The sequence below is a fragment of the Gallus gallus genome, chromosome 12, assembly GCF_016699485.2.
Source record: "Gallus gallus isolate bGalGal1 chromosome 12, bGalGal1.mat.broiler.GRCg7b, whole genome shotgun sequence".
Lineage (NCBI taxonomy): Eukaryota > Metazoa > Chordata > Aves > Galliformes > Phasianidae > Gallus > Gallus gallus.
This window is the reverse complement of record NC_052543.1, coordinates 3,128,322-3,148,102: the sequence shown is the minus strand read 5'-3', so window position 1 is coordinate 3,148,102 and position 19,781 is coordinate 3,128,322. Positions and strand designations below refer to the sequence as shown.

Below are 19,781 nucleotides of genomic sequence, written 5' to 3'. Positions count from 1 at the left end.
GGCCGCCCCGCCCGGTGCCGGCTCCGGAAGCGTCGATGCGGGCGGCGGAGCCGTTTCCTGCCCGGGACGCGGCGAAGCGGAGCGGAGAGGAGCCATGACGCACCAGACCGGCATCCACGGTAAGCGTGGGCCGAGCCGAGCCGCGCCGCCGGGTCTCGCCGCTCGTTCCCCGCTGCGGCTCCCGGCTGCGCGGTGCGGGCGCCGCGGGTGGTGCCGGCGGAGGGGGTCGGGGGGAGCGCGGCCGATCCGTGCGCGCTGCTGCGGGGCTCCGCGCATCCTTTGTCTCCGCGCGATGCCGCCCGAACGCGGCTCGGCACCGCTAAGCTGCCTTCTGCCTCGGCTGCTCCGGTATGCGATGGGGTCTGCGCAGCCGGCGGGCCTTCCCCTGCCGTGCAGCACCGGGCAGAGCGGTACGGCCCCGCCGTGAGCCCGAAATCGCGGCGGGGAGAAGGGGGGGAGCGGCGCGGTGCGGTGCGGTGCGACCCCACCGCCGTGCGTGCCGCTGCCGGCCGCCTCCCGCCGCGGGGCTGCGTTGGAAGCAGAAAGAACGCCTGTCGTGCTGCGTCTGGAATTTCCGCGTTGGAAGAAGGCCGGCTCAGGGGGAAGGATATGCGGGGGGATCCCCAGAGGCAGCCTCGAGGGTTGGGGGGTGGGTGACGGTGTGCATCTCCGTGCCGTTTCCCCCCCCCCACCCCCCGCTCCCACCCGACACCTCCGTGGGCAGCGTTAATCGGGACCGGAGGCGCTGCATAATTGATGGGACCGAATTGATATGCGAGCAGAGGTGGGAAAGATGCCGGCCCTGGGCTGTGCTGGGCGGGCTGTGCCAGCTCGCCGTGCCTTCCTCGTGGCCAATGCTTCTCTGGGAGCATGGCGAATTTAGGGTGGATTTATGGCCACTGTTCTGTCACTCTGGTGTCATTCCCTTGGCTCGAGGACGGCCAGGAGCATCCTTCCCTTCGGGTGCTCGTGGAGCAGCAGTTGGGACGCGGTTTGATGCTCGGATGCTGTTCCCTCTCGGCCTGGCAGTGCTGGTGGCCATCGGCCCTTGGGTTCTCATTCATTGCCTAGGCTGCCACGTTAAAGCTCAGGACCTCTTTGTGCTTTCCTCCAGTTGCAACAACAGCAAAACCAGAACCAAAGCAGCGGGCACAGCGCTCTGAGCTCTCGGTGCAGGCAGGGTGCGCTGCCCTGGCAGGGTTTGCAGCATCCTGGTGCTTGAAACAGGCGTGGAAGAGAGGCATTGCCATTGCACCGCTGCTCTTGCAGCACGCTGACCTGTGCCAGCCCCAGCAAGGCCATCTCATCCCCTTCCCAAACCGCTTGGAAACTGCTGAACGGGTGGAGCGGGGGGTCCTTCATTCTCCCCCACCCTGGCACGGTGGTCACCCGTAATTCCTTCCCCGTCAGCGAGCTGATTCACTCTCAGATGAGCACAGCAACTCTGCTGCTGCTTCCTCCCCCTCTGGGAGTGCCTGAGCTGTTTGCCGAGCGGGAGGGATTTTCCACGTCTTCCATCTTCACGTGTGGTGGGTAACCCACCCAGCCCGACTCGCAGCAGTAGCTCGGAAGGGAGAATTTGATCTAAGCAGTGAGGGGAAGGCTGGGTGTGAGTGCCTCGGAAAGTCGGGTGACCTCCTTTCACCGTGCAGCAGGAAGCAGGCGTGTGCTGGGCAGGGGGGGAGGAGCATCACTCTGTGTGAGCTGCCTTGGGGGGAAAAGAGGAAGGGTCCCAGGGAGAGGGAGGTGGTGATGGTGCTTGTGTGGATGGCAGGAATGTTGGGTTGAAAACGTGTCTTGAAGGGGTTTTTTTTTTCCATCTAAAAAGTGGCTCGTTTGAAGTGGGAGGTGAAGAAGGAGCAGAAAGCGGGGGGATGGCGGTGTTGTGGCTGCTGAGCTGCCCCCTGCCCGTCCCCATGGGGGCTGCTGGCTCTGCTCTGCTCCGAGGTTGGCTCTTTGATGAGAAGGAAGCTCCAAAAGGAGGCTGTCACTGCACTTCTCCCAGTGAGCAGTCGGGCATTGGCACAGCTGTCAGCCAGGGGGAGGGGGGGGGGGTCAGCATCCATGGAGGTGTTCCAGAACCGTGGGGATGTGGCACTGAGGGACGTGGGCAGGTGGGGGGGAGGGGGGGTGGACGGTGGGTGATCTGAGAGCTCTTTGCCAACCGTAACGATACTGTGATTCCTTGGCTGTAGGTGCGCTCAGCGGGCAGCAGAGAGGAGTGGTGGCGATGGGGTTTCTGCTGAGAGAAGGGAAGGGAAACGAAAACCTCCCTGCTGCCGGTGTCTGCTCAGTGAGCTGCTGCAGGGCTGGCTTTGAGGAGCCGATCCCCATCTGTGGGTAACGACTGCTTCTTCCGGGCTGGGCATCGGTGCTCTGGTTTGTGGCCTTGCTTTGCAGCAAAGAGCAGACATGCCCTGGGCATATGCAAAACACAAAGCAAACACCCCCGTGACTCAGGATGCACAGAGGCAGGCTCTAACCCCTGCAGAAGTTGCACTCGAGCTGTAATTTTGAGGATGTGCAAATATGAAAAGCCTCTCAGAGCAGTGGAGAAGAGGAAGTCCCTTGGAAAGTGCATGTCGAGAGAGCTTCTAACTGCAATGAGAGCACTGCTGGTCTGATACGCAGAGTGAGACCGATTCTGATGGGGAACTGGGAGGTGCCAGGGTGGGGGGAAGGTGGCTTCCAGGCAGGCACATGGAGGCGAATGGCTCATGGGATGGAGGTACCCAGACAGGATATGTAGTGTGGGCCAAGACTCAGCCGTGTGAAATCCTCCTGCAGAATAGAGCCCAGCATCAAAAGGTTGAGGGAACTGGGTTTGTTTGGCTTGGAGGAGAGAAGGCTGCAGGGAGACCTCATTGTGGCCTTCCAATACTTGGAGGGAGTGTATAAACAGGAGGGGGAACGGCTGTTTATGAGGGTGGATGGTGATAGAACAAGGGGGAATGGTTTTAAACTGGGACAGGGGAGGTTTAGGTTGGATATGAGGAGGAAGTTTTTCACCCAGAGGGTGGTGACGCACTGAACAGGTTGCCCAAGGAGGCTGTGGATGCCCCATCCCTGGAGGCATTCAAGGCCAGGCTGGATGTGGCTCTGGGCAGCCTGGGCTGCTGGTTGGCGACCCTGCACATAGCAGGGGGTTGGAACTGGATGAGCATTGTGGTCCTTCTCAACCCAGGCCATTCTGTGATGCTATGATCATGGCTAACTGGAAGACACTTTGGCTGTGTCCTCTCTTGCTCAGTTGCTCTTTCCCTCCCCCCCTTTCATTCTATTTCCTCATGCCATCTGTAGCTTTTTCACCAGAGAAAAGGCTGCCTACGAGGCCATGGTGAGAAATGCAATCTTCTCGGTGCCCAAAGCAGCCAGCCGAGCTGCAGGAGGGATTGGCTGTGTGCAGTTGCTTCAGCTTGAGGATGGTGGCCAGAGGATGAAAGATTGATGGCTGAGGGTTCAGGTTTCGTGCCGGGAGGCCGAGGGGACGCAGCACGCTGAGCGAGGCATCTGTTTCAGGGGCCATGTATTATTGATCCTGGAGCTGTCAGCGGGCTGGGGATGAGTGGGAAGGCCCAGCAGGCGAGGGCTGCTCTCCCTCTCTGGACACTGTGCCGTTCTCCTTGCACGACACCAACCCTGAGGCCGTGTCAGCACCATATAACCTTGCTGCAAGCTGTGCTCCTGCTCCTGCCTTTACGACTGGCTTTGCAATGCCACAAAGCCGTTAACCAGCATTGGCTTGCCCCCTCCATGACCCTCTCCGGAGCTGCTGGCCATGCACGCCACTCTCCCTCTGTGGTGTTTTGCTTCCTAGTGAGTTTCATCCTATTTCTTTTTTTTCCAGCCTGTTCCTCCAACCTGCTGAGTGAACGGGGAGCTCTCCTTGTCCTCCAGCATGCACTTTGCCTCTCCTCTATTCCTGCCTGCAGGACGCGCTGGTGCGGTGGCCAGATCTGACCGTGGAGATGTGGACTAAAGCCGGACCCACACCGGGTCTGGGCACCTCCTGCTGTGGGGTGGGCGCTGTGCTCAGCCCCTCCATCCAGCACCCGTGGGCACCGACCCACCAAAATGCACCTGAGCTGCCTTCCCCTGGCTGTGCCAGCAGCCGCGGTGTAGCACAGCACCATGCTGCCCCAGGACCTGCCAGCACTGAGGGCTTCCCTTGAGCTCTGGGCCCACCCTGCAGCTCTCACTGCCACGCAGCTGCTCTGGGTTCCTTACATGCAGGGCTCTGAGCCCCAGGATCGCATGCTGGGGACGCCCTTGCAGCCCGTGTCACCCCACGCCTCGGTGCTGCTCCCTCCTCCCTCCCTCTGCCTTTCCTTTGGAGCAGGCTGGGGGCTCTCTGTTAATATTTCAGGCACGCAGACTGTCTCGTCGGGTCTGCTATGCCAATTAAGTAGTAATCACGCTGTAATGAAGCAGTTGCTGAGCTCATGCTGAAAGCCTTCGTGGCTACCGTGTTCCTCTCCCTTGGCTCTGCACTGCGGGAGGCGGAAGGGAATGGCAAAGCGTAACGCTCACCAGGAACCCTTTGGCTCTCGTGTTTAGGTTTCCTAGGTGTAGAAACATCTCTTTTACTCCTCCTCTTCCTCCCTGGGAGAAGCCTCTCCTATCTTCAGCAACCGCAGCAGCTGCCGGGAGGAAGCAGCCTGTCAGCAGGGGAAGGGCTAAAAATACCAGGCAGCCTCGGTGGGAGCGGGCTGAGTGCTGCTGGAGAGCTGCGTGCCTCCGCACTGCCCGGGGGCCGTGGGATGGGGTTGGGCTCCCATGTGATCCCTGCGTTTGGCTCTGAGCCTGAGGGGCATCTTGACCTGGTGGGGGGCAACCAGCCCACGGCGGGGCTTGGAGGTCCCTTCCAACCCAAGCTGTGCTCTGATTGAGGAGGCTTCGAGGGGAGGGAGGACTTCCAGACACCTCTGCTCAGGACAGCTCTTGGGATGGTGAAACAGATGCAGCTCAGATTTATCACATGGGAGGAAGGAACCGGTCTGCCCCACCAGTTGGTGACCCCACAAGCAGCAGCAGCTCGCCGTTGGGTTGGCGCTTTGGGGCTGCTGCAGGGAGCAGCGGGTTGCTTATCTTCGCAGCTCTGGTTTCTGTATTTCTAATAAGTGCTGGAGCTCTCTGCAGCTTTAAAGTCTCAGGATGGGCTCTTCCAAGAGGGATGCCCTGCAGGAAGCACCCTGCCTGGCTTCCTCTTTCTTTAAAATGGGTGCACGCAGAGCAAGGCTGGAGCAGAAGACATGCAGCAGCATGGAAGGGGCTGTCATAGGCTGTGCACTCATGTGCTGCCTCCCACAGAGCTCTGTGCTGGGTGGCTCTTACCTGCTCCGACCCTGGTGCTCTCTGACCCTGCAGAGCCCCATTGGCTGCACGGCTCCATTGGATGCCTCCATTGGATGCCTCCATTGGATGCCTCCATTGGATGCATTGCTGAGCTGCCATGTGGGTACCCGTCTGCAGGCACGGCTGACGGCCCGCTGTTCTTTCCCATCCGGAGGGCTGAGTTTCAAGCTGGTGCCTCCACTTTGGGCTCACTGCCCTGCAGCAATGGGGCTCAGCAGCATCCCCACCTTTCCTGCCGTCTCCCAACCACCCTGCACGCAAACCTGACTGTGCTGCAAAGTTAATAAACTTGTCACTTGAGCTTTGCCCGCACCAGCCAAGCCATCATCTAAATTTGGGTGATTATGTTCACCCAGGCCAAGTATCAAGTTATCTGGATCACATGTGCTCCCAGCTGCTATTTAACTCTGAAGCCTCTGGGAGACGCGGCGCTTTAACCTCCCCCAACAAGGCCAGCTGTTTGGATTTCATATCATTTTTATTACAACGTTTAGGCACCGGTTATTCTTGCTCTTTCTATCTGCACTGCTTTGAATTACCACCCTGCCGAGTCGCTTATCCCCACGGCCCAGCAGTGAGCAGCGCCTGCTTTGGCCCTCAGATCTGATCGCAATGTTTCTGGTTCTTTCAGCCACCACGGAATTACGGGACTTCTTTGCCAAAGCCCGCAATGGTTCGGTCCGGCTCATCAAGGTGATCATCGAGGAAGGTAAGCCCCGTTTTGAAGTGCTTTGATTTACGCTTTGGCAGCCCGGTTCTCCTCCTTTCCCTTCCTTTCCTCTCTGCTGGCCAAACTGGAAAAGAAGGCTTGCATTTCTGGAAGTGTTGTGCAAAAGCCAAGTGGGGCTTCTTGGCACCGTAAAGCGGGGTGCTGGGGGTCCACCCGCAAACCAAGCCCCAAATTCAGGTGAGCTGCCGAGCGACCCTTGGCACCAACAGCCCCGCAGCCTCTGCTGGGGCCGCTCTGGGATACGCGATGACTTTGCATCCTGCTGACTTCAGAGCAGCTCTCCAGTGCCCCCAGGCCCTGCTCCTTCCTGCCCCTATGGCACAGGGGGCTGCGTGTCGCCCAGTTGCGTTTGGCCACCACAAGGTGCCTTTGGGCCTCAGTTTTTCTCCCATAAGCAAACGGAGCAAAGCACTGATTGAGCATCCCAGCAGGAACCTGTGAGGTGTAGGTTTTCCATCTGCCTGGCTTGGTACCATTGCATATGAATGACTTGTTTTGCACAGAGCAGTGTGGCACCGTCCTGCCATTGGCACTGCAGTGGCATCAGCCGCCCTGGAGCTCAGCAGCCAACCTGTGCCTCCAACAATCATTTTGCTCTCTGGTCATCTTTAGCCTTTAAAAAGCTCATCCTTCTGTTAGGGATGAGTCAGATAAGCCCAGGCTGCAGTGCGGCTGTGAGGACTGCTGGCTGTAGATGCTGCTCCATAGCAGCAATGGAGACGTGTTACTATCAGTGGAAATCACGTCCCCTTGCTTGGCAGTGCTCTGTGCTTTGGATCCTGCCCTGCCTCCATGCTGTCACCTCCATGGTCTGGGCTCTGGGAACACCAGCCACGGTGCAGTATCTGGCTTAGCTGCGGGAGTTAGGGAGGAACATTTGCCCTAAAGGGATCGAAGTGAACTGCAGAGACTCTGTGGGAGGAAGCAGAACAAGCTGCAGAGCAAACAGAGGCTGAAAAGGGCGATGCAGGAGGTGGTCCTATGGAGAATGCTGATGCTGGTGTTGCATTTCTGGAGCAGGCGGTTCTTCAGCCTAGGGAACACCTGGATGCTGCAGGCTGCTGAGGGCACTGCTGTGGGCTGGCTGGTGCTGCTTCACCTGCAATGAATCACCAGGCATTGGTTGCCCTGTGCATGGGGTGCTGGGACATGTAGCATGTGGGACTGCCTTGGGGCTGCCTGGGTGTTTGGCCAGGTGAAATTTGTTGGCATCTCTTAGATTTTGGGGCTTTCCAAAAAAGCTGAGTCCTTTTGCTTGCCTGCTTTGTGTCTTACAAGGGTATGTTGAGGTTTTTATGCTGCTTCCTTCTTCCCTTCTTTCTCCAAGGAGATTGGTTTCAGCAGAGATAAAGTATTTTCAGCACAGCACAGGCTGGGGATGGCGTGTGTCTGGAGCAGGGCTGACAGAGCAGCTCTAGGCAAGCTGCTGGCAGCCCTTCAGCTTCTTGAAGCCTCTTTTCTTCCTTGCAAATTGGGTGGAGGAACGTGATCTCAAAGCAGCTTTAGGATGTGGGGTGTCCCACACTCCGGGGGCAGAGCCACAGCGAGTGCAAAACCTCACTGCTGTGCTTCAGGAGCACAGAAACCTGCCGTCCCTGCCTCCTAAGAGCTCTTCTGAGGAGGCTTTGGAGAGTGGCAAACCCTTCACTCCTCCCTGCTGTTTCTCTTTGTGTTCATACCGTGCCCACGGTAGCATTTAAATCCCAGCCCCACAGTGCCCAGCTTGCTGCTCGCTGCTTCCAGCCCCATTGATGCTTGCGTAGCAGGGGAAAAAATACCCTGTGGACACTTGAGATGCCACCACGTGTGTGAACTACGTAAATCCTTTCCAGAATCCAGAGCTCCCTGACAGCACGCAGGGGGACACAGCACAGACCCATGGCTGCTTATCCCCCAAGCAAGCGTTTTTGTATCTCTGAGGTGACAGGGAGTCTGATGAGAGCAGCTGAGCCTTGCCTTGGCGTAACCCTCCCTTTTCTCCCTTCTCCTTCCAGAACAGCTCGTTTTGGGGGCGCACAAGGAGCTGGCCCGGCGTTGGGACGTGGACTATGATGCCTTTGTGCTGCCCTTGCTGGACGAGCAGCAGCCGTGCTATGTGCTGTACCGCCTGGACAGCCAGAACGCCCAGGGCTACGAGTGGCTCTTTATCTCCTGGTCCCCTGATAACTCCCCGGTGAGCTCTGCTGTGCCAGGACTTGTGGCATTTGGTCGGGAACCAGCTGGGCAGGTCTCCAAAATCATCCTTCAGTGGCTCCAGGATGTGTAACTGTAGGCCAGCAACGACACCTGCTGGCTCGTAGGCTGGTGTTGATGTTCCTGGTGGCTCGTGGCATTGGCCATAGTGTAACCCAGGGACTGTGAGCCTCCTGGTCCTCTGTGTCAGTCACGGTGGGCTGGGGGGGATTCTCTGTGAGGCTGCTGTCTATCTGCACGATAAACCTGTGAGCTGTGGTTTGAGGCCAGAGCTCACTAAGGCTGCAGCATGCACATACCTCCATGCACAGCTATGGAGATAGAGCTGATATGTGTCCACCTGTGCTCAGAGCAGCCCTCTGGAGGTAGAGCTGCTGAGGTTAGAAGCAGGACTCAGGTGAGAAGCACGTGGTTGTTTCCAGGTACTTTACAGCTTGTAGTGCCCATAGCTACAGAGAGCTTTCTGCTCCCAGAGAGAATCTGGAGTCTCTGTATCAGTTTTGATTTATTTGTTTTTGTTTTGGTGTGTGTTTGTTTGTGTGATCAGAGCCATCCCGTGGTTAGGGAGCACGTGGAGGTGACGATATTCCTTGTTGTGCTGCAGGGTTCCTGGAGCAAGCTGGCTCCCAGGGATGGATCTCAAATGACAGCACCAGCTGTGGTTGTAGCTGCACGTGGGAGGGGTGGCAGGCTGAGCTTGTAACCCAGAGCTTTGGGAAGGCAGAGCTGCAGGGCTGGAGGTGGCAGTGACCATTAGGTGCCAATGGGATGGAGGTGACGCTCTCAGGTCCCCTGCTTCCTCCCCTGACCGTGTCTGCTGTATCCCTCCTCACACAGGTCAGGCTGAAGATGCTGTACGCTGCAACCAGAGCAACGGTGAAGAAAGAGTTTGGAGGGGGGCACATAAAGGATGAGATGTTTGGAACAGTTAAGGTACAGTCGTGGTTCACGTAGGGCTCTGTTCAATCATCTGAGTTAAAAGCTGAGCTCTGGGAGCCTACCCAGGACTCCAGCTGCTGCCATCCTGCCTCATGGCTGCAATCAGGATGTGATCTCCTTTTCTTCTTGCTGTTGTGCTCCCAGGCTTTGCTCCTCCCCCAGGGGCTGCACGGCTGCTGGGATGGCCTGGATGGGCAGAGCTCAAATCAAGTGTGGTGTTTGCATGGAGGTGTCCGTGCAATGACCCACACTGGTCATTCACATCAGCAGGGAGAGAGCCAGAGCTCGGGATCTCAGAGCCAGGCTGGGGTCGTAGCCCTGCCCTGACTGCTCGGTGGTGATAACTCCCTAACGTTTCCCTTCTTGTCCCCCTGTCTGCAGGAGGATGTGTCCCTCAGTGGGTACCAGAAGCACGTGTCATCCTGCTCTGCGCCCGCCCCGCTGACTGCAGCTGAGCAGGAGCTCCAGCAGATCCGCATCAATGAGGTGGGCATCCCATAGCACCCAGCCCGGGGGGGGTTTGGGGCTCAGTGAGCCACTGAACCTGCTGAGGTGGATCAAACATTTGCACGACCCCGTGGTCAAATTGATGGTGTAAAGAGGAATTTATGGACTTTTCCTCGCTGGGACGTGAGCTTGGATATCTGCTTTGCATGCTGTAATTAGCAATTAGCAGGCAGGTTGAGCCTCAAGGCAGGCAGCGGTGTCAAATCTTTAGATAGCAGGGCAAAATCCAGAGCTGGGGTTGAATTTGAGGGGGAAACAGGAAGGATTCCAGCTTATATTTTGTCTGCAGCAGTGGACCTTCCCAGGTACGCCTGTGGCTATGAGGGATGCTGTGCCAAAGGGGAGAGGTTTTAGCCTGAATGTTTGGGGTTTAGTGCTGGAAGGAGGTGTGGAAGTGGCAGGTAAAAGACTGCAGCACAACACTGGTCCTGCAGCAGCATGAGATGCTCGTGCCAACCTCTGCGTGATGCTTTGGAAAGCCTGAGGCTGTGAAGAGGATCCCATGGGGTGAGAGGGCTGCCTGGAAGCTGTGTTTGGAAGTTTTGGGGGGGGGGATTTCACTGGGACGTCACGGAAAGAGCATCCCTCTGTCTTCCTCCTGTGATGGGTCTGTGGGGCTCAGAGATGGATGTGGAGCCTGGGAGACATGAAGCCAAGCAGTCTGGTCCAGTTAGTGGCAAGGACAGGGCAGGGGCAGGTCTGGGGGCAGTGCCAACCCAGTGCATTGGTGGTGTTGGTCCTCTCTTCCTCTCCTTTGCTTTTCCTTGCAAACTGGGAAGGGACCAACCAGCACCTGGCCTTCTTTCACAGCGAGGGGCAAGAACCACATTTCTCAGTGCTGCCTGAACCTTCCTTTCCCTGCAGACCTGGAGGACTATGGAGTTTATTGCTTGTCCTGCAGCGTCACTGCTGAGCACGTGGTCGCAGCCACTGGGTGGTGCTGGGCAGATATGATGAGCGGATCTGGGGCATGCCACCAAAGGGTGGTCTTCTAATAGGGCTTGGTATAGTCATCCCAGCTCCCACCTAGAGGGAATGGGCAGGATTTAGGCTGGAGTACCCAAGATGACACCTTGAAGACGAGAGAGCTAATGGTGCCTTGAGACGAGGCTCTGGGTTCTGCTGCTTACCTTGCAGCAACTTTGGGCTCTTATGGTCCCACCCAGGCCATTGCCTCGGCTGGATGGTGTTGTAGGATTAAGTGCTTTTTCTTGGCTGTGTCTTGCAGGGTGAAGTGGCCCAGGTAAGTGTTGCTCGTGCTGCTTGTGTTCCCACTGATCTGCTGTGCGCTGCTTCCCACCCTCCTGACTGCAAGGGGTGGCTCCCGAGTGAGTGAGCTGCCCGGGTTTGGTTTGGTTGGGTTTCATTTTAAAGGTACGCTGTCCCCTGTGTAAGCCTGAACCACGGCGAGTGGGCCTTCTCATCTAGAAAGAGAGAAAAATCACTATTTTGCCTCTGAATTTAGCGTGAAGCACCCGGATGCTGGGGCTGCTGCAGGGTCTCTGTTGGCGCTGACCTTATAGCAAATCTCTGCAGCAGTGCAAAGCAGAGAGGGGCTATGGGAGCAGCTTTCAGCACCCTGCACAGCAGTCCCTCCGTCCTTGCCTGGACGTGCAGATGGCTGCAGAAGCAGAGTGACAGCAAGCTGTCTCCTTGCAGAACACCAGGTGTGCTGCAGCACAAGGGCAGGAGGCCGCAGCAGCGGTGTTTGCAGCGCTGGTGCTGTGCTGCTGCTTTGTGTTGGCTCTGCAGAACGCTGGCGCTTTCCCCCTCCGTCCCCATCAGCACAGCTGGGGTCAGGGAGCTTTGGATCCCTTCTAGCTGAAACATTGGCAGCGTCTTCACGTGGGGTGCCAAAACAGACACTGAGGAGCGGCTGCGACCTGCTGGGCAGCCCTGCAGTGAGCTCAGACCACAGCAGCTCTGCTCTTTGGCCGTCTCTTTGTTAGCTCAGGACCCTGAGCTCTGCGAATGCACCAGGATTTTGGAAGTGACACAAGGGACACTGTTTCTTTAAAAGCTACCGAGTGCCTTGCAGTGCATGCCGTTGCCCCTTGCCTGGGATTGCTGCTGGTGGTGCATCTCTTAGCGTGGTCTGCAACCTTTGTGAGTTTGGCATTTCTCACTGTGGGGTTCCTGGGCTGGCAGCAGGCACCAGTGGGAAGCAAAAGGCAGCAGCAAAGCAGGAGGGTGGATGTGGCAGCTGTGCAGCATTGAGCCCAGCCTTCTGCACTCCCAGGGACGAGTTGAGGCAGGCTGCACCTCTGCACATAGAGGTTGTCCCCCTCGAGAACTGCCCTCTGTAAAGCAAGGAGCCCTGTGAGCTTTCTGCTGCAAGGTGTGGGCTGCTACTGCAGTGTGAGGGCTGCATGGAAAGAGGGGATGTGCTGAGCCATCCTCCTGGTGGATGGGGGAAGAGTGAGGGGGGCTCTCCAAAGTTGAAGTCAGAAAGTGCATCGTTGCTGTGCTGGAGGCTGTAAGAGACCTATGGGCTAAAAAAAAATAGGGCTTTTAAATGGAGATTGAGCTGTCATAACACGTCCCTCCCCAAATGGAGAGCCTGTCTGGAAGCACTTGGAGGCACTGCAGGCTCAGAAATGCAGAGGGGAGCCAGGTTCATCTGTGGGCTGGGCTGGGAAATGAAGGCAAGTGAGCTCAGGTCAGCACCCTGCCAGCCCTCAGGAGGGAGGGGAAAGCAGAAAAAAGCTCTAAAGAAAAGGAGGTGAAACACCCCCCAGCCCTGCAGCCCAAATGCTGCTGGTGGGCAGACTCAAACCAAGAGCTGTGGGATGCAGCATCCCTGCACAGAGCCTGGACATGAACCCAGTGCTTGTGGGTTTAGGAAGAGAAGGAGGAGGAAATGCCACGGGGAGGGCGTGTGGCAGAGGTAGCTGTGCTGGGATGGCTTCTGGTCTGGGGAGCTTTCTGACTTCATCCTGCTTCATCCAGCACTGAAGCTCTTTGCTCACCTCCCCAGCATCGTTTAGTTCTCAGGGCATTTACAGGGGGGGAACGTGGGGGTCTGGTGTTGGCGGTGGTAAATCCACACCTCTGCAGGGGAGGAGAAGGCAAACCTGAGTGCTCTCAGCATCTGTGTATGCTCGCCCTGTCTTTGGCTGTGGGAATGCAGAGCTCCTCATCTTCCTATACTCTGAACTTGGAAAGAAGCTTGAGCACTTTTCCCCCAAACCTTTAGGGGGATCCCTCTTTTAGGGGCTCCCCCTTTGCGGGGGAATTACCTCCGGCCCTGTTGCTGTAGCTCCTCCATCCCAGCGTGGGTTGGGCAGTCAGCAGGAGGCAGGGCAGGGCCAGTGATGTCCTTGGAGCTTCTGGGCTGTCCCATGAGCTGATCCCACAGCCATGCCCTGGGGCTGTCCCTCCCCAGCACTGACATTTCCCATATGGTTCTGTCACTCTCCATGCCTGCACCCAGGACCTGCTTTCCCCGGCCTCCAGCAGAGACGTGGTAGGCCTGCACCCTCCCAGCATGTTGGTACCACCCCCTCCTTGTTCCCAGACCCATCCCATCCCTGTGTGGGTGCTGTTGACAGTGTCTCCTCTCCCCCACCCGCAGGATGCCTGCTCACAAGACTCAAGCACAGAGATGGTAGGCTGCTCCCCCGGGCCGTGTGCTGCATGCTCTGCTCCCTTTGCCCCCTGCTCTGCCCAGGGGAGCTGAGCTCACCCCATGCTGGGCTCCCTAACCCCCCCCAAGGGACCTGATGTTGGACTTGAGATGGGGATTAGATCACTCCTGGGGTTCATTCTACTTCAAGCTGGCAATGGGTGGGCTGCTCGGGTGTGTGATTTTTCCTCCATTATCTCCATAGGGGAAAAAGAAAAAAGGAAAGGGGGGGGAAGGGCTTTTCTCATCTACGCACCGAACCTGAACTGATCCCAAACGAAACCAGCACTTGGTGTGCAGTGTGTGCCTTGGGGCAGCTGGGTGGGCTCAGGGGCGGCTCCTCCGCCGTCGGCGTGACTCCGTCTCCCTGTATTCTATGGCAGATGGTGGGGGGCTGTTGCTGCTGCCCATCGCTGGTAGAGTACCCCAGCCCCGAGGAGGTAATGCTGTGCCGCTGCGCGTCCCGCTCTCCTTTCCCTCCTGCAGGGTCACAGCACAGCCCTGGTCGGGGTGGAGGTGCCCGGCGTGACGCAGCCTGTCTGTCTGTCTTTCTTCCTCTTTGCAATAGCTTTGGTCTCGTGGAGAGGGGATTTGTTTGCTCCGCCGTGCAAAGCGGGGCCCCGGCCTCTGCTTTTGGAAGGTTTGCTGTGAAAATGGGGCTTGGCTGAGCTGTTGGGGCTCTGAATCCTCGCTCCAGTGTGGGCGGAGGGCAACTGCAGGTGGCCCGGCACCCACGTAGCTGGATGCTGGGATTGCAAGGCTCCCTGCATGTTGCAGTGAGGGAGGATGAGGCGAAGAGGTGGCAGCGTTGGTTGCAGCACTCTGCCCTGTCCCCAGCCAGGAGTTCTCTATAAACGGCCTTGTGCTGAGGATCACAGCATGGCTGGGTCGGAAGGGAGCTCACAGACCCAGCTCCACCCCTGCCATGGGCTGGCTGCACCCCAGCTCAGGCTGCCCAGGGCCCCTTCCTGGCCTGGGGCACCTCCAGGGATGGGCAGCCACAGCTCTGAGCAGCCTGTGCCAATGCAGCCCCACGAGAAGCCTCAGTAGTGCCAAGGTTGGCTGAGATGTTCTTTGCTGGGAGCAGCTGTGCAGGGGAGGAGAGCAGAGCTTTGGGTCTGGGGGATGCACCAGCAGGGACAGACTCTGCTGGGTGATTCCTGGACTCTGGGAAGCACCGCAGCCCCGAGGTTGGTGACATCCTAAATGTTAATGCTGTGTTCCCAGCGAGCTGTACCCCAAACATTGCCTCAGCCCAAGAGCTTTGCCAGCACTCGTGCACTCACCCATCAAACCCACAAGTTCCTGGGTTAGGGCTGGGCAGGGCTCCTGGCCCCAGGAAGGCACGGACGCACAGGCTCTGTGCCCTGGCAAATGCAAGCACGAGGATGCACCTTCACCCTGGGGCAGCTGGAGATGGCACCTGGCCCATGAGAGCACCCTGACACAAAGTGCTATTCCTGTTTGCAGGTGAAAACAGAGATCAGTGTGGAGAGCAAGCACCAGACCCTGCAGGGCCTGGCCTTCCCCCTGCAGCTGGACGCACAGCAGGCTATCCAGGCGCTGAAGCAGAAGAAAATCAACTACATCCAGCTGGTGAGTCCCTGGCACGGCTCCCCCTGCACCTCCAAGCAGCCCTTGCTGTGGCACTTTTGCTCTCTTTTGTCCCTTTCTGTCAACCAGAAGCTGGATCTGGAGCGGGAGACCATCGACCTGGTGCACACGAGCCCCACGGATATCTCTGACCTGCCCAAGAGGATCCCACAGGACTCTGCTCGCTACCACTTCTTCCTGTACAAGCACTCACATGAGGGAGACTACCTGGAGTCTGTTGGTGAGCAGTGGCTGCTCAGAGCCCCAGGCTCTGCCCTTGGCAATGGTGTGTGGGGGGGGGATGGCTGAGTGGATTTTCCCTTGCCGTGCTATCTCCAAGGGGTGTCAGCAAGCCTTTGGGGCCCAGAGAACGTGGGGAATGCATAGTGTGGGGTCTGAGCACTGGGCGATGGGAGGGCCTGGCCTCTGTGCCTGAGCAGCTCAGGGCTCTTTGGCCTGGAAAAGCCCCAGAAAGCCAGGATCTGGCTGCTCCCCATCCATGTACGTGGGCAGCACTGAGCCTCGTTCCTCTCTCGCAGTGTTCATCTACTCCATGCCTGGGTACAAATGCAGCATCAAGGAGCGCATGCTCTACTCCAGCTGCAAGAGCCGGTTGCTCGACACCGTGGAGCAGGAGTTCTGTCTGGAGATAGCGAAGAAGGTGAGTCCTACCTCGTGGGTGTGACGTGGTTTTGACTGGGGTGGGGTCTCAGAAGCCAGGGGAGCCTCAAGCATCACTGGGGTTCCTTCGTAGCTGCCTGGAGAAAAGGGGAATGGTCTTACACTGACATCTCTTACCCAGCCCTAATGGGTGTCCCCAGCATTTGTGCTTTTGGTGAGGACTTCTATCCGGGGAGGACTTCTGCTCCTCATGGAGGAGTGCGGGGTGGCCCTGAGGGAGCAGCATTTTGGGGTGAGAAGGCAGTCAGGCATTGGGACGGGCTGCCCCAGCCCTGGAGGAATTTATGAGCTGTGTGGATGTGGCAGTAAGGGACACGGCTCGGTGATGGCACTCTGTAGCTCATGTTGGTGGATGGACTTGATCCCAAAGGCCTTTCCCAACTCAGCTGATTGTCTGAAAGCTGCTAACAGCCTGTATGGGAACTGCTGAGTCCCAGCCTGAGCCACTGATGGAGCACCTGGGGAAAGGAGGTGGTCAGCCCTGGGAGCACAGGTGAAGGCAATTCAGCTGTGAGGCAGGAAGGGGTGAAGCCTGGCTGCACCTCTCTTAGACCTCATTGAAGGGCTGACAGCCCTCTCTGGCTGGAGATCCCTCCCTTGGGGAGTTTTCCCTGCAAGCCCAGCTCTACAGAGGTGGGTGAGCACTTCTCCATTGTAACACCATTCCATCTGTGCTGGTCCCTTTGTCACTACGCCTCCTCTGTCACCATCCCACGGCGCTGACCTTTCTGATGGTAACACGCCCCGTTTCCGTGTGCAGATTGAGATCGACGACGGCGCTGAGCTGACGGCAGAGTTCCTGTATGACGAGGTGCACCCCAAGCAGCACGCCTTCAAGCAGGCCTTTGCCAAGCCCAAAGGGCCTGTAGGGAAACGGGGACAGAAGAGGCTGATCAAAGGGCCAGGAGAGAACGGCGAGGACAGTTAGATGCGGATGAGGCAGGGACGGGTGGTGAATGGACAGCATCCCCCCCTGACGTTTCCCAGCTTCCAACCCTTCGTTCCAGGCCTTTTCTGCTGACCTGGGGATCTTTCCCTCCATCTCAGCCTTCCCCTCCCCTTCTTTTCCCTTTTTCATTCCTTTCTGAGCATCAGGACGGGTTGTTTCTCCCGACGCAGAGCGGTGGGATGGGGACAGGCTGTAGGCGTTCGTGTTTCTTTCTCCGTGTCCTTGTGTGAGCCTGGGGGCAGCTGGGGAAGCATGGGAGCAGCAGGACCATGTCCCCAACCTACTCTGGTCCCAGCTGGGACCGCAGCTTTCCCTTGGTTTACCTGTGCCGAGGGAAGGACTCGCTCACCTGCAAGCTGCTCTGTGCAAAGGAAGGAGGTGGCACCTGGCACTGGTTTAATAGCAGATAACATTAAATGCTTCTTTTCCTCCTCCCTCCCTCTTCCTACAGCCTTTGCTCGGCAGAGCCCCACTGTGCAAGTCCTATGGCTGCCCAAGCCTCTCCAGGCTGCAGCCCACACCCATCCCTGCAGGGGGGACTTTGCTGCTGCAGCCCCAGCACCTGGCAGGAGCATTTGTCCCTGGTAAGAGACAGCCCTTGTTCTATCTGGATTTGCCTTTTGGGGAGTACAGATGCTTTCCCCTTCCCCTCTCGCTCCCAGCTGTTATGTAGAGCATCTTCATGGCCAGGGCCCTGGACATGCAAGCAGCAGCTGCCCAGTTCCTGATGCTGCTGGTGGCTTCCCATACAGCCACTCCATGCTGTTCCCACCCAGCTCTAGGTCCCTGTGCCTCCTGGGCTGGGCTGGCTGTGAAGCCCCTTGGGTCTGAGCCTGGTCCTCGGGGCCGCTGGGGCACAGGGATGTGGCTCAATGGACTTTGAAGTCGGTTTCTCATGAGCATGGGAGGAGGAAGGGCAGCACCCAGCTCTGCTTCGGTCCAGTCTTGGCACAGGGCAAGGTCTGAGCTCCACCTGACTTTGGAGAAAGGTTACTGTGCCTGTTGGCAATGTTTGGATCCCCTTTCTGACCCACCAAGGACAGCCTTTTCCCTCGGAGGGAGCTGTTACAGCCCTGCCTCAGCCCTGCAGCTGGGTTAAGGACAGGAGCCAGAACCCATTTCATGACACCTCTGTCCCCTGTGCTGTCTGTCGTTGTACTTCATCCTCCCCCATTTTTGCTTCACCCCCCCATCCCTGTGCTTTTATCAGCATAGGGGTGCCTCGGTGTTTGTAGTGTGATTGCAAGGCAGGGGCTGGGGCTGGCCTGACTGCTCCATTAATTCTGGGTGTTGTCACCTTTGGGACAAACCTCTGATCCAGGCTGGCACCCAGGTGTGAGAGAGGGGGTGGCTGGACTTTGCAAGAAAAAAAGGGGGTGGGAAATGGGATTAAGCCCTGAGCCCCTGGAAGGCCACCCAGCTACCACACACCTGGGCTGCCCCAATTCCTGGCACAAGGAGGGCTGCCCATAGGGAGGGTCAGCTGGGGCTCAACTGTGCTCACAGCATAGAGGACATCGTTGGCCACCAAGGGCTGTCCCCAGGGGCTGAGTTTGGCACTGTGGCTTTGGCTTTTCTTAGAGGATTTGGGGAGGAGGGCACCTTGCTGCTGGCTACCAGCGAGGCCTGCTTCCCCCACCCCCCCGGGCAATGGTAACACCAGGGCTGCTCCCGTGCCCTTCCCCACTCACCGGTGAATGTGCCGATGTTGCCTTGACGGTGTTGGGGTGCCCCAGTGAAGGGGGGGTGTGAAGCCTGGGGGGAGCGGAGCACACTGTACTGAATGCTGTATTTTCTAAAGAATAAAGTATTTTTAAAGCACCCTGCTGCTCTCTGGGGGTCTTCCCTGGTCCCGGGGTTTGGGTATTTACCTGGGGGTATCCATGGGCCCCGCTCACGGCTGTGCATCTGCACACGTTGCCAAGGTGTGCTATTCTTTGCATTCAGGATGTTTTACTGCACTCACACTTCCAGGAGTTGTGCAAATAATAGGTTGAGAAACGAAGGATGTGCAATTAATGCTATGCAACACTCAGCTGGATGGGTACTGTTGCCCGTGTGGGTCAACAGGCAAACCTTGGCAGTGCCTTCACGCCTCCCACTTGCTCACTCCAACAGTTCTACGGCCCATTTGTCCCCAGCTTTAAACATCTTTTACCAATTACTCCCTCTCTTATTTTCCAGAAACCAAACTCGTGCTTTTATAACCGCTGGTAGTTACACAACCCACCATTCGAGCTTTGTTTGCTGGGAAACAATCTGTGTTTGTTTTTTCATTCTTTGTCCTTTTTCAATGGGAAAAAAACCCCTCCTTCCCATTTGCCATCAGTTTTGTCACTCTTTGCAGCCGTGATGGTCGTCCCTGCCTGCCTCTCACTGCACTTCACCCCTTGCCTACCAGTACAAGCTAAGGGAATGCACAGCATCAGACGTGAACAAGTGCAGAGGTGCTGATCATCACAGAGAGGCTCACCCTGCTCCTGGCATTGCAAACACATTGTGGTGCTTGGGATGCTCTTCTAAGAGAGGCTGATGGATGGCCTGCAGGTTTTTCATCAGTGTCTCCAGTTACAGCCTCACTGCTGATGAGAAAAGAACTGCCATGGAGCTGCATGTTCACACAGCCTTAGCCACAAGCTGCTTTGGGCAAGGCATGGCCATTGGGGTGAGGCATCGTGTTTTCCTCCCAGAAGCACAGGAAAATTCCTAAGATCAGGTTAGTGCCACAGCAAGGGAAAGCTAAGCCTTTTAGAGCAGCAAAGCAATGCTTGTGTGCCCCATAGTCAGTGGATAGAGATGATAACGTCACTCCAGTTTGTGGCTATTGCAACATTAGAATGGACCCTGATGGCAACTTCACAGCATGCCTGCAACCGCAACAGCAGTGATGCACTGGCTTCTTACATGCTGAGAGGAGTATCCAGAGAGGAGCTGTGCAGAGACTTGTGGAAACAAGCCTGGCAGCAGTTACAGGACATGCCTGTGCATGAAGGAAGCAGTGCAGCGCTTTGCCCAGGCCTTCACGCCAGTATTGCCTTCTCAATGCATACATACACCCATGGAATTACTTCCCCCTGACTCCACTATGCATGACAGCTTCGAACAGGTCTGTTACCCAATTTACCATGCAAATTCTCCAAAGGTTGCAAAAGCAGCAGTGTCAGACCTGAATGATTAAGGACCAGTCCCTGACAAGCAGTTTTTCCACT

The 19,781-nt window shown here is 57.4% G+C and overlaps 2 protein-coding genes across 10 annotated transcripts in view; one reads left to right on the top strand and one right to left on the bottom strand.

Moving 5' to 3' along the window:
* The window catches only part of LOC101747452 (serine/arginine repetitive matrix protein 2-like), a 500,571-nt gene that overhangs the window by 277,736 nt on the left and 203,054 nt on the right, over positions 1-19,781 (bottom strand). The gene's annotated exons all lie outside the window — the stretch shown is intronic.
* On the top strand, positions 20-18,393 carry TWF2 (twinfilin actin binding protein 2). 9 transcript variants are annotated; one of them, XM_015292834.3, is made up of 13 exons: positions 20-119; positions 2,196-2,336; positions 5,987-6,064; positions 8,080-8,258; positions 9,116-9,211; positions 9,599-9,703; positions 10,953-10,967; positions 13,158-13,190; positions 13,299-13,331; positions 14,820-14,945; positions 15,033-15,183; positions 15,482-15,603; positions 16,384-18,393. In XM_015292834.3, the coding sequence occupies exons 1-13, from the start codon at positions 95-97 to the stop codon at positions 16,549-16,551; spliced, it is 1,272 nt and encodes a 423-aa protein (XP_015148320.2). In that variant the 5' UTR covers positions 20-94; the 3' UTR covers positions 16,552-18,393. The 9 variants fall into 9 exon arrangements, with proteins under 9 accessions (XP_015148320.2, XP_015148321.2, XP_015148316.2 ...); XM_015292835.3 differs by lacking the exon at positions 13,158-13,190; XM_015292830.3 differs by having other exon boundaries at positions 13,158-13,331.